The sequence below is a fragment of the Catharus ustulatus genome, chromosome 3 (genome assembly GCF_009819885.2).
Source record: "Catharus ustulatus isolate bCatUst1 chromosome 3, bCatUst1.pri.v2, whole genome shotgun sequence".
Taxonomy (NCBI): Eukaryota; Metazoa; Chordata; class Aves; order Passeriformes; family Turdidae; genus Catharus; species Catharus ustulatus.
Genome location: NC_046223.1, coordinates 91330133 through 91344033, shown reverse-complemented (window position 1 = coordinate 91344033; position 13901 = coordinate 91330133). Strand labels below are relative to the sequence as shown.

General features: G+C 41.5%; 1 protein-coding gene across 2 annotated transcripts; it reads left to right on the top strand.

Moving 5' to 3' along the window:
* Window positions 1-215: 215 nt before the first annotated feature.
* On the top strand, window positions 216-13321 carry PTP4A1 (protein tyrosine phosphatase 4A1). Of its 2 annotated transcripts, none has more exons than XM_033055143.2 (6): window positions 216-495; window positions 6447-6996; window positions 8533-8625; window positions 8991-9121; window positions 10758-10832; window positions 11899-13321. In XM_033055143.2, exons 2-6 carry the CDS (start codon window positions 6892-6894, stop codon window positions 12014-12016), a joined length of 522 nt encoding a protein of 173 aa, XP_032911034.1. In that variant the 5' UTR covers window positions 216-495; window positions 6447-6891; the 3' UTR covers window positions 12017-13321. The 2 variants fall into 2 exon arrangements, with proteins under 2 accessions (XP_032911034.1, XP_032911035.1); XM_033055144.2 differs by having other exon boundaries at window positions 289-495; window positions 6450-6996.
* Window positions 13322-13901: the final 580 nt, after the last annotated feature.

Here is a 13901-nt window from a genome sequence, read left to right as displayed (position 1 = left end):
CACCGGCGCGAGCGGGCGGGGCGCTGTCCCGGCGCGGCCCCGAGGGGCGCTCCCCGCGCCGGCCCCATTCACGAACCGGTTCCCGCCGGCCGCCTCCGCCTCTCGCGCCCGCCCGCCCCGCCTGCGCCCCGCCCCCCGCGGCCTCGCGCCCGCCCCAGACGCGCCGATGGCGCCGTTGATTGGGTGGCTGCGCCGCTCGTCAGTGACGCGCGCGAGGGGTGGGGCCCGGGGCGCTCGTGCGGGAGGCGGCGCCGAGTGTCGCTCCTGGTGCAGCCGCGTCCGCCCGGCGCCGCCCGCAGAGCCGCCCGCCCGCCGCAGCCGCTGTATGGTCCTTCCCCGCGCCGCCGCCGCCGCCGAACCCCCGCCGGCAGCTCCGCGGCCTCCAGCGCCTCCTCCTCTTCCTCCTCCTGGTTCTGCTCCTCCTGCCCCCGGCGGTGGCGCCCGCACCCCGGCTGTATGATCAGGCTACAGTCTTCAATGAGTAACCATATTCCTGTGAGTGCCGCCCGCCCGCGCCCCCCGCCCTGGCCTCCTCGTCCCGCTGGCCTCCCGGCTACCGTGCCTCTCCTCCCCCTCTCCCCCATCTCCTCCATGTTGTCTCTTTGTTCTGTCGCCCGGGCCGCGCCGGCTGCGGGCGGCTTTTCGAAGCGCCGGGCTGCGGCTCCTGTCGGGCGGGCCGCCGGGGAGCCGAGTCCGCCCGGCTGCGGCACGGCTCGGCCTCCCTCCCCGCCGGCGCCCCTCTCCTGCCCCCGCCTGCTGGCGCCCCTCTTCTCTCCTCCACCGAGAAAGGAGGTGGCGACCTCTCCGCGGCTCCTGGGCGGCACGGACCGGACACAAAGCCGCTTTGTGTCCTCGGCTGCCGCTTGCCCCGCCCGCCGGCCCGGCCTTCTCCCCGCCGGGCTCTGTGCGGCGGAGTCCCCCGGGCCAGGCCGGGCCGCCCGCCGGGAAGGGCAGCGCCGCCGCGGCTCCGCGCCCTGGGCCGTGCCGGGAGCCCCCTGCCGGGGGGAAGCCGAGACGGGCGGCGGCTCCGGGGGACAAGATGGCTCCGCGTCGGGAGCCTGATCGAGGCGTGATGCGAACCCGTGACCGCCGCAGTCGGGGCGACGGCCTGGCCTGGCCCGCGGGGCGCTGTCACGGCCGGGACAGTGTCTTCGCGCCGGGGAGAGATCGGGACAGACGGGCCGGGAGCCCGGCACCCCGTAGCCCGAGGCTGCCCGGGCAAGCCGGGGCTTGTCCGTGGCCGGCTGGCTGGCCGGCAGGTTGCCAGGTTTGGCCGGCGCTCACCCCCCGCCGCGGCCCCACGTGCGCGGCTGCGGCCGGGGCGAAGGCGGCCGGGCGGCTGCTTTGTCCCCGCCGTGTACTCGGGCGAGGAGTCCGTGCCGGCTGTGAGTGAGGACGTGAGTCCTTTCCAAAATGAGCTCTATGCAGTAGAGGTGGGGTATGCCCGAATTCGGGTGTGCAGCCGGCCTTGTTCGGCAGGAAAAGTCTGCAGACGAATCTTTAAGTACATGTTGAAGTGGATGTTTCTGTAACAATCTGCCTGAAGCCTCAAAAGCTCACGAATGCAGTCAAGTACCTTAATTTTGACCGAAACTGCTTTCAAGACCTTGCCATCTGTCTTTTCAAGGATGGCATTTCTTTCTGGAGGTGGATCAGCTTTGGAAGGTTTTGCTCGCCGCTATTTGGTTTGTTTTCCTTTTTAAACTCACTTAGTAATCTCTGTACCTGTGCTGTGTAGTACCTGTGACTGCAGAGCACAGTGTGTATTTAAGCAGAAGAAAATCAAACAATTCACGGTTTGCTGGTGGTAGCGTGCCCTCCAAAAGCAGGGAAGCAAGAAAGACAATTAGTGAAATCAAATCGTCGACACAATAGAAGAAGGACTATTTGCTCACCGGTAGCCAGCTATGCACATTGCAAGTATTATGAGCTGACAATTGTACAGCTTTGGTGGCATGAAGGTCCTGTAATCTGGTGTTTCTTTTTTCTGCTGGAGATAACTTTCCAATATGTCTACCTGTATCTGCTGAGTCTTTCGAAAGCAGTGACTCAGAAGTATGAATCCTGTCTCTTTGTAAGCTCATAAAACTGCTAGTTCAAGAAACCTGAAGATTGCGCCTAAATGTCAGCCAGTATTATTCCAATGATGGAACAGTAAAGGTGTTCGAAATTGTCTTACACGAACAGAGTTGTTTCAGGGGAAAAAATGCAGAAGGGGTAATACAGAAATTGCACAGCCCCGAGAGGAAATATGAGAAAGAGAAATAAAAATGCATGACAGATATAACAAGAGCCAAGGAAACAGGATATTATTGTCTTACTGAAACTAAATGTGTCAGTTAAACAAACAGTAAATAAATAGAAATTAGCCTTATCTAATGACTTCTGTCAGTTGAAACTTTCATGTTCTGGCAAAATACACGCCACATAAGAATGCCGGATCTGTCCCTGCGTGTAGGCTGACTGTAAGCAATCACTTGTTTTAAACATTAACCAGAAGACCCAGATAAGGGTATTACTGAACTGTACACAACAGATTGTCACCTTCTTCAAAAAATTAAAACTCACTCTATTGGATCAATGCAATAAATATTTGTGTTATGTGGAAGTCCTTGCTGCTTTCTTCTCAGTTGCAACTTTTTGTTAGGCATTCATGACTTCATTAAACTTAGTTAAACACATGCAGACATTTATTGCTGTGTCTGCTACATTTCTCATGTTATTGGTTAAAACATAATGTGGAATAGTTTTTTAGTAGAATGGCAGCATTTATGTAGTTGGCTATTGAAATGATAGTGTGAAGTCATTTGAAGATTCCTTGCTTTTAGAAACTCAGAAGGAAGTGCTAGACCAGGGGATGGATTGGTTTCTGTGATGCCTAACTTTCTCCCATATCTGTTAAGGCTTCTTTGCATGTTGTTTTTGTGGTCCAAGCAGTAGAACTTTGAACCAAATCACATGGCCTTGGTTTCATCATCTCTAAAAGTTGCATTGACTTGTTATACAGGAAGTTTTGAGATGATTTTTTCTTCTCCCTTCACTGCATACTTGAACCACAAGAATATCCTTCCGGCATAGAGCATGTCACAACAAATTTATCATAAACCTTTGGATTCTACCTTCCCATTGGTGAGATATTATGGTATTTTCATAGGCAATGTGTCGCTTTCTGTGGTGTAAAATGGACCCTGGATATCATAAGGACAGGCATTTATGTGCCCAGTAGATAGAAGGTGCATCTTGTCAAGAATAACTTTTGAAGGTGTGCTTCTACCTTGCATAATGGCTTTGCAATTAGTACCTCTTACCCTCCAACTTTTCCCTGTTTGCTTTGGCAGTTGCTACTGAGGCCTTGAGGAAGTTGGAGGTATTTGTCGTTCAGTATCTTTTTGTTGGGTAGTAAGTTGGAACAATGAGCTTCCTTGCAGGTGTTCTCAAATTGTCGTGAAACTTAATTTATTTTCGTTTTCTAGTTTTAGTCCTGTGGTTTCAGTAGGTGAGTGCGTGTCAGCTCTTGACTTAAGAGAATGTAAGGCCACATAGTTGGCTCTGGGCATAAATGTTTTCAGTCTATGAGCAGGTGGATTGAGCCACCATGAACCATCTTGCACATCTTGTGAAGGTAGTGTCATATAACTTGTGTTTACAAGTCCTTTTGTGTGCATGCTTTTCAAGATGTTACCGAATTGTGAACCAGACTGTCAACAGCCTGGGATAACCTTGCACCTCTCTACTTTCCCCATATCAATAATGAACTAATAGATTACTTTCATAAACCATTTTTGTCAGACATGAATGACTGTTTCAAACCCCAGATAAACTGACATGTGAATCTGCTTGTCAGTGATGCCAGGCACTTTAGCTTTCTGTCCCAGAGAAGGGCATGAATTAAAGCCTTCATTTTCGAGATGCCTTCCTCCTGCTTGAACAGGCTATTCTTTAACTTCTCCTAGCTTGAATTGTAGTAGATCATACAATCATAATACAGCTATAATAGACAGGTTACCTTCTCTCAATAGGTGGTCCTGGCATATTAGCGCTAGTTTCGTTTTCCAGGTTTATTTTGGTGGCTCTAACAGTCTAAATGTTGGGTTTTCTGTTGGGATGGAAACTGCCACTTTTTCCAAATTCCTTCAGTATTAAATTTCCTCAAGGAAAATGTATACACAATTTGAAAAGAACATGCTGGGATACCCAACTTCATGGTACAAATGATGAATTGGTGTTACTCTGTTAAAGAGCCTTCTGCCTTCAACACTATGTCTTTGAATTTCAGTTACGCAACTTTTTGCTTTCATGCACTGTCTCTTGACTGTTTTGATAGCTTACCTACCAAACCTCTATGAGATAACATAGTAATTTTAAAGCTGTATTTCCTGGCTTTTTGAAAGCTCATGACATCATTTGAGTTCCCTCAAAGCCTAAGGTCATAATTACTGCAACACTATTTTTGTAGCTGATTTCTCATCTTCCAGGTCTTTTTGCTGAAGGTGGGTGTGAAGCCTTGAACTCTGACTTAACTGCACAACAGAAACAGCATGCCTATGTACTACTCTTTAATTTTTATTTGACTCCCAGAAAGAATGAAACTCGGTTGGCAAAGCTGTCTTGGGATAGTACAGTGTGTTGCTGCCTAAAGGAGTTGGTCTGCCTGTGAAACTTTTCTGCTGGTATTGGTGAGAAGTGATGGCATTCACATCAAAGGAAAATGTGAGCTTTGGTCCTCTGTAGTGTGGCGGCAGTAGTTGCCAAGGCAAACAGAGAGGCTTAAGTACATGCTTGGTTAGGTCCTTAGATGTGTGAATTAGTAGGGTTCTGATGTGTCCAATACTGACTGTTAAGTCAGTAATTAACAAAATGAATTCCTTTGTAAGGGTTAATAACACATGGAAGTCAAATGTAACATTGCATAATCTGCTTGCTTCTGCTTTGTATAAGATTTGAACTGTGCACTCTAAAATGTCCTTAGCAATCTGCATTAAAAAGAAGGATTTTTTTACTTAAATAATTGTTTGCTGCTTGCCCTTTTCCATGTTTACTGATTTGTCTGGTATCTTGAGTACTCCTAGTTGCAGACCAAGGGCAGCCTGCCTAGAAGACTGGATGAAACCTGATTACTTCTTTCTTCACACATGCCCTGGGATGCGACATGTTAAATGTTCTTTTTGCCCCAAAATTTCCATTTTGCCAAAAATGGTTGAAGGATTTTCACCCTAATGACTCTATTCTATGTCCTCATGCTCACTTGCATGCATTTTTGTTTCTGACAGCCTTCACTCCCTCATCCTTTAACAGGGCAAGGGTCTGTGTGATTCTTTTTAACAGTCTTAAGAAGAGATCCACTTGAAATATGCCAGTACAGTGCAAAAAGCAGCACAAGACCTTGTGCAGCTCTATCTGCTTAAAGCTGTCCTGTCCCTTTTTGCTGTTCTGCTCCCTAAACTAATTGAAAGTGACTTTAAATAAGTTACCTTCAGTTCTTTTTTTCAGTTGCTATTTTAGCTGTTCCCTACATCTGGTCCTAGGAGGCTTTTAAATGCACATCTGCCACCTTGCTAGGGCATGGCTGGTGAGGCAGATGATGATTCTTGGAGTTCTTTCGTGTCTGAATTCTTTTAGTTCCTGCTGTTCTGTTGACCTTTAACTTAAGAGGATCCTTCTTACTCCTTTTCCATGCCTATTATATTTCGAGTTCTTGCTTTCTCTCAAGTTGTTAAAGGTAAATACTGAAGTAGTTGGCAGGCTTAATCCTAGTCTACATCACTTCCAGGTGATGGTAGTATCTCTGAGTGTCAGCAATTGTCATCTTAGTTTCTTTCTGTTAACTTCATTCTCATGTTTGTTAGCAGGTTGGGTTTTAATTGTGTGTTTCTTTGTGATGTTTGTTTTTGTTTGTTGCCATTGGCCTTCAGCCTTTAGTGTGTGAAATGTTCCTTAGTTAGAAATCTGTGTGCTTCAAAAACTTACATTGTATTATTAGCCACAAAGATTGCATTTGCTTTCAAGGCCTCCTATTTGAGTCAGGTGGATTTATACTTTTTTTTCCCCTGTAACTTTAATAGCTGTTGTGATGTCTCTGAATTCAAAATGGAGAAGGCAGTTGTATGGGTATCCTGGAAGAGCTATTCTTTTTATAAATACTGGGCTTCATAAAATTTGTTGCTGTGTTTAGAACATCTGAAATTAGTATTTTAATACATTACAGGATTATTTGGTGTTGCAAAAGCCCTACATGAAAACTTTGTAAGAAATAAATATGTTTATTTTTTAGTAATCCATGCTAAGAAAGGTAACAGGATTCTTACACAAACTTAATTCTTGGAATAAAAAATAAACTGTTAAACTTCTTAGTTGCTGTGGTTTTATTTTTTCATTTTATAAAGCTTAGTGTTTTATAATCTTGTTTCACCTGTACTCATGATGCTTTTCCCTCCCTCTCTTTACAGCAGTTCTGTGGTGTTCTTGGTCACACATTTATGGAGTTTCTGAAGGGCAGTGGAGACTACTGCCAGGCACAGCACGACCTCTATGCAGACAAGTGAACTGTAGAAATCCATTACTACTCCACCAAGAAGCCCCCCTAAGAGTGGTTGACCAGGATAAGAAGTGTTGAATTGAAATTGGCAGAGCATTTAACAACGGAATTCAGACCTGGATGGGGTAAACCTCAGTGCACTGCCTTTCTTTTGCCTCAGTATTACTGGATTGAAGAATTGCTGCTTCTTGTTAAGAGGTTCATTTCATTTCCCATTGCTCCCAACTTCATACTTCCAAGCACTGAGAATTTCACGTGGAGTATAGTGAAGTAGACTTCCGTTTCTCTACATCACTTCTGTATTAGATTTTTTTTTAATCCTTTCATAATCTTGTTGCATGTTTAACTAAATCAGTATGGCCCGAATGAACCGCCCAGCTCCTGTGGAAATCACCTACAAGAACATGAGATTCCTGATCACACATAATCCAACCAATGCAACCTTAAACAAATTTATAGAGGTAAGGCCAATACAGAATTCTTACTGATGTATTTTTTTTAATCCCTGAACAGCATGCTATATTTATAATTTCCTTTACAAGCTGGTAACTGCTGTAAAAAAGCCATATGAGGAGGTACTGAAACTGTATATTGATTTTTCTTTTCAAATACTGGTACTGTGCTTTGAAGATCAGCAGACAAATCTGCAGATATCTGCAAATCTGCAAGCAAATCACATATACTTTGGCCATCACAAATATAATTCTGAGAGGGAAGTAATAATTATACTGTCTAGTGGATGGTACATTAAGTACATTGTTTAGGTCTGAAAACAGGAATTGTCTAGTGGAGTTATGTGTAGAACAATACAAACATCTCTTAGTGGTAGGAGCTCACATTCGGATTGGGCTGAAGTGGTGTTAACATTTCATTGCCCTTCCTGCATAGTGATACATATTGTGGGTCAGAACCTTAGTAACTAGTAACAGGATTGCAATATGCTTTCACTTCCTAGCTTCTTTCGCTATTAGCAGATCCTGGTTTTAGTGTAGCTTAAGAGGATCCTCTTGTGTCATAGCATCTACTTGGGTGAAATTTGTGGCGGTAGGCTTGCTCTGCACCCAGAGCTGCTGAAGCTACTTTAAGTGTTTTGGTCCATGCTACTGATTAAAGCCAGTGGCTTGGCATATATTTCTAGTACTGAATTTATCATCTAAACCATGTGTTTAGCATGTTGGAACTATAAAGTGCATGATTGTATAAAGTGTGTGTGTATGCTAATTAAGTTCCTTGCCGAACTGCTTTGTGGGAAGGTCGACATTTGCTAAGTCCCTCCTTAGCAAGATTTTAGGTGTACTACAGCTCAGTTCTGCATTTGGTGCTGGATTATTCACAGAAAACAGGGTGAGAGAACATTTGCTTGCCTTTATACTCTCACAAGTAGATCAGGTATGCTAGGCTATTACTATGATGATTGCAGTGTGAATGATATTTGTTGCAGGGAGAATGAAGAGGGATTGCTTTAATGGAGGTTAATAGCAAAATGTGAAACTAAATTTTGTCATGACAACTCAGGAACTGGAATAATTTATTCTGTGCTTGTAACTCTTAAAGAGTAAGTGGTCTAACAAACCTGTTGGTTTAAGCAGAGACAGAGATGGGGAAGATGTGAACTTTGCTCAGAATGCTGCTAGTGAAATATGTAACTTTGCAAATCAGGAAGCTTCTTGTTTCTCTAAAATGAATGATCTTTTGGAGATTGACTACTTGATTAATCAATATTTATCAAGATCTGATTTTAAAAGCAAAAAGCTTGATCCAACATAATAAAACTTAGTCTACACATAAGGCAATATTTTCAGAGAAACCTAAAATGTCTGGTGTTAGCACACAAGTTTTTAGTCATTTCAATTTTCTGTGCCTTTGCAGGATGGCAAGCATTTGAATGATTTTGCTACTGGAAAGTTTGGAATGAGTTACTAAGTTAGTTTGTCAAGAAAATTAAATGGTAAATGAAGCTAGTTTAGTCTTACAGCATTTTTTTTTCCACTCCATAGGAACTTAAGAAATACGGTGTTACCACAGTGGTAAGAGTGTGTGAAGCTACTTATGACACTGCTCCGGTGGAAAAAGAAGGCATTCAGGTCTTGGTAAGTAGTTTAGATGCAGAGTTCAAAACCAACACATACCCCTTGTCACTCTTCCCCAAAATCAAGATTTTTGACACCTCCTATTAACTTTATGAGTGTATTCCAGCAACTGGTGGAGGAAACATGTGGAGATACCTTTACTTGTCAGGAAAAAAAGTTCAGTTTTCAGATAAATCATGTGATCAATGAAAATTGATAGAGAGGAATGTATTTGTAATATTGCTATAGTTAGACTACTAGAAAATTGTAGGTTTGAGGGGTTTTCTCAGCTGTCAGTTCTTTGTCCATTATGTCTCTGCTTTTTTTGCCTACGCATACAGCTTACAATAATTCTGTCTTTATGTGTTTGTCATTTTGTGTTTTAGGACTGGCCCTTTGATGACGGTGCTCCACCATCCAACCAGATTGTTGATGATTGGCTAAACCTCCTTAAAGTTAAATTTCGTGAAGAACCTGGTTGTTGTATTGCTGTACACTGTGTTGCTGGTCTTGGAAGGTGGGTGAAGTTTCAAAGATTTGTTGAACATTAATCACTGGTCAGACTTGTTAAGATCTAGTGCAAAAGTTTATTTGAGACAAATGTAAAATAGTCATGTATCCAGTTTTGGAATGACTTCACACTTAAAAGTAGTTAAGATGGCAGGAAACTGTTGTATGTGTTTATTAAAGATCTTTAGCTCAAGAGATGATGCTTTGATTGCAGCTCTCACAAAGTCTACAGAATTAAGTTAACGCATATATTCTTGTACTGAGTATATCAATGAGTGCCCGTTTAGATATTCTGTCTGTTTTTCCCTAATGGATTTGGGTTTTTGTGACTTGCTTGCTTTCTCTCCATCTCTATTTCAGCAGTATTGCCAGTCTCCTTGAACCAAGGGCATTGTAATCATTAACCTCAAACAAGCCGGTGGTTTTGGCACGTCACGACCAGCTTTCATCCACTACCTACCTGGGGGATGAAAAATGTTTTCCAAAGTCCCAAAACTGTTTGTCTCATTTCTTAGTGACATGAAAATTTTTAGGGCTAATGCTAGATATTCTCCTCTTAGTCCTGTTCCTTCTGTCTGCTGCCACTTTCTTGAATAGAGTTCCAAAAATTGCAAGATAATAATGTTTTTTCTGCTGTTCTAAACTACCTGGGAACTAAATCTGTTCAAAAAGGCGTTGCTGTATTCTACCCATGGATTTCAGCTTATCCAATATAAAATGGAGGTTTCTGGTCTTGTGGTCCATAAGCCTGGCTTATCCACTGCATTATGGTTTCATACGTAACAAAGTTCACTGTAGTGATGAATGTTACCAAAACAAGTCCTCTTCTGCTGCTTAGAATGATACCAGTTGGTTTTTCTCAAAATGGGACAGTTAGTTGGAAAGTCAGTCCTAGCTTTCTATCATGTAAGTTTTCTTTTAAATCCCTGAACATAATGAAACCACTTAAAGTTACTATTATATGCACAAGTCTATCACTAGTATGTGGCATGAGATTTTGTCTTGTGGGGTTTTATTGGTTTTGTGTTTTTTGTTTTGTTGGGTTTTTTTTTTTTAGAGTCATAAATTGCTAATATATTTGAGTCTGATTTAAGTCAAGCTTTTGTAACTGAAAATTGATTCTGTCAGAGGAAGAACAGAAGAACACCATGGCAAACAAGAAAATCCTCAGGGGAGTGCAGCAGCCTGTGGTTTACATCTGTTCCCAAAACCTGTGACGCTAGTTCTAGGATTTGTCAGTTCTTACTGAACTCAACCCCTCTTCTGATTTCTGCTTTGGCATCCTGACTGCTTTTAATGATGATTCATTTTGGAGAATAAAAACCCATGTGCAACTCTTCTTCAGAATCAATTGATGTGAAGCAAATGGTTAAAGATTACTTGCATTTTAGTTTTGTTGTCCTCTCTCGTACCTAAAGTCAGATAAACAAAGCTAAGGTTGACCAGAGTTAATTTAAACCCCTGTTTAATGAGAATGGCTAACTCAAAACCAGGTGATATTATGTTTCAGTAAATGTAGAAATGCCTTCTGCCTTTTCTGCTTTCCTAGTGAAGAAACATCATATATACAAAAAACAAAGTAAGTTGTTTTTCTGAATATGCTTTTGACAAAAGCTAAACTATTTTTTTTTTAATTGAACCAGAGCTCCAGTCTTAGTTGCTCTTGCACTGATAGAATGTGGAATGAAGTACGAAGATGCAGTGCAGTTCATAAGACAGTAAGTGTAACACTAACATATAGCTGTTCCCAAGATTCAGTACGTGAATACATCCTTGGGCACTGAAGGAAATTCTGAATATTATTCTTGTCTTTGATGCCTTTTTTGTTTGGTAAGGTATTTAGTTAGTACATCTGAAATTGTACTGCATACAGTCAGTGTTGTAGACTTGGACCTGTGAATTGGGTACTTGAGAAGGTTTTAGAAAAACCTGAACAACTGTTAACAACCTCCTCCCCGCCTCCCTGCCCCAAATTTCCATTAGATTTGCATAGTACTCTTTATTTATTTTACATATAAAGGGAAGAGTACCTTTGTCTTTTCTGGTGGTCTACTGAAGGCAAATATTTCCTGGGATTGTTTTAATCAATGTATGTAAGCTGGATGAGAACAGTTCTATTCTTAATGTTTTAATTTCTCATGTTTCGGCTATATCTAAAAGAAGCTACATCCATTATAAACAATAACAAAATACTTCTTGAATAATTGCCAGGCCCTTGAAGAATTAAATTCAGCTTGTACGGGTTGCATATGAAATGAAGAGTAGAAAGCCGGGTACATACTCCAAACAATCAGCCAACATGTACCTTTTTTCACATACATACGGTTTGAGAAAACAAAGAAAACTTAATTTCTATTCAGCATCTTATTATGGGGACTTTAAATGCTTATGTAGTTTTTACTATTGTCACATTCTTCATAATTATTTTAAGAGAATTAATAACTTCAGCTCTCAAGAAGACCATCTTGTATCTGCTCTATAGCTTCCTTTTGAAGTTTCTTCTAAAGAGCTTAATGTAAAGTCTCTGGGTTTTGCTTATCATAGGCTAGAACACTGTCTGAAATGCTATGTACTCCTTTGTGCATGTGGTCCAGTGAGGTATTTGTGAAAGGAAGCTACCACCCTCTTTCCTGGCACTTAACTTCCAATTATCCCTGCTCTGGTTACAGCCTTGACTTGAAGGTGGCTTTTTAAAGTGACCTAAAAATATTTTTCTCTGGTTGGTATTATTTCACTGGACAGTAGATTAATGTTCTGTTTCAAATCTGTTTTTTTTCCATCAAGGAAGCGGCGTGGAGCTTTCAACAGCAAGCAACTTCTGTACTTGGAGAAATACCGCCCCAAGATGCGTCTGCGCTTTAAAGACTCCAATGGTCACCGAAATAATTGTTGTATTCAGTAAAGCTCAACAGCCTATAGTACTTCTTTGGGAATAAAGGATGGAAACTAGAATTAAGCAGACTGCATGCCAAAGACATCAGTCTGGTATTTTTTAGTAGTAAAGGAAGCTTCCTTAGGAGTATTTATTAGGCTAAAGGCTTAGTAGAAATGCAACTTCTATGTTTAGATAAATATCTGTCTATTTGGAGACCCAGTAAATGTTTTTGCTGTACCCTCTTTCTGAGCTGTCTCCTTGTTCATTAATTATCAGATCAAATATCCTTTAATCATGCCATTGAGTCTTACTGACCTAGTTTTAACTACTAAAAATTGGGGTACTAAAATAAATCAATCTGTAGAGAGATTAGGTGCCAAAATACCCAGCATATCAGCTACATGTTTTTCCTTAAAATGAGCATAGTTCTGATGATGTGAGAACTACCAGCTTATCTGGACCTTACTATCTTTTTTTCTACAGTCATTTCAATATTGAAGAATATGGCCTCTAAAGTAGTCTTGCCTGCTCACTGTATGTTTTGTCTCCCACAATCGCACTAGAATTATCAGGATTTGCACAGTCTTGTCTTTTTAATACTATGAATTACAGCAACTTTTTACCCCTGCATCTGTACTTTTCTGTTACTTGAACCTCTCCATATTACAAGTCATTATTCCGGTTATTCATGTAGAAGATCTTTTAAATTGTACAGAAGCACACAAGTCTTTAATGTCTCCAGACAAAAAGCCTTACAGTAAAATTAATGTTGGCACTTCATGTGCAACTTAACAGAGGGCCTGAAAAGGTTGGGAGGGGCTATTTAATATTTCTAGTAAAATGTTGCCTTTGTCTTGTGCAGGAAGTATAGAATATGCCCTTTACTTTAGTAAATATTTTTTTAAAACGTAGAAATGCTTTGTTATTGTAGCTAAAAATTCTTAATCAGAAAATTTCTGAAAAATCTTGTAGTTTTCTTTTACTGTACCTATTGAGAGTTGTTTACCAACTATTGCTTTGTTGAAAGTGTGATCTTTTTCTTTTCTTTTCGTTTTTCCTCCTTGAGTTTCTGCTATGACTTGGGCAGACCTCTGTAATATTTTGTATGCCTTTCAAGCTGCGTAACTTAATATTTGGATACTTGATAATTTGTTTTATTATGTAATTGATAAAATGGTGATGTGTATTAATGTTAGTTCAACCATATATTTATACTGTCTTGGGAATGTGTGGTTATAGTTCTGTGGGAGAAATACTTTTGCCAGTGTTCACCAGCTTGTAAAATCTAGTGCGAGAGCTTAAAACATCTAAATAAATACTGAAATGCACTTACGAAGTTTGCTGAAATGCTCATCACTTTCACTTATTTTTGTGTACTTTGTCAGCAATCTTGAAGTGCCTAAATTCAGAATCTAGTCAGGCATCTGTTTTTTTTTTTTTTTTTAAATCTGGGCCTGAATGTCCCCTTTGCTGTAATGTTTACTGTTTGTTTTGCTCATGAATTAATGTGGACAAAAATTAATGGTAGAAAGTACAGTATATTTTCATGTAGCTTACTTGTGACTTGCTGTCCCCAGTACTAAAATGGTGTTCTTGAAGATGTTTTTGCAGTAAAGCAGAGAAGGATATGCATCAGTAAAGCTTGGAGAAAACTTTAATCAGTACCATTAGAATTCAGGTAAAATAGTGTGATAGAGTGCTTCATTGTCAAGACTGAAGCTATGTACAAACATAATTTTCCAAAAATTGTGTGAGCAAAGACCTGTATGTGAGTTTCCAGAGTGGTGATTTAACTTCTGATGAGAACTGGAAGATGCTCTTAGTTGCCAGCTGAGATGATTTCATGCTCATATCTGCTTAGATTTAAACTTTGGTTAGTAAATCTCCCTTTCAAAACAGTGAGGTGGGATCA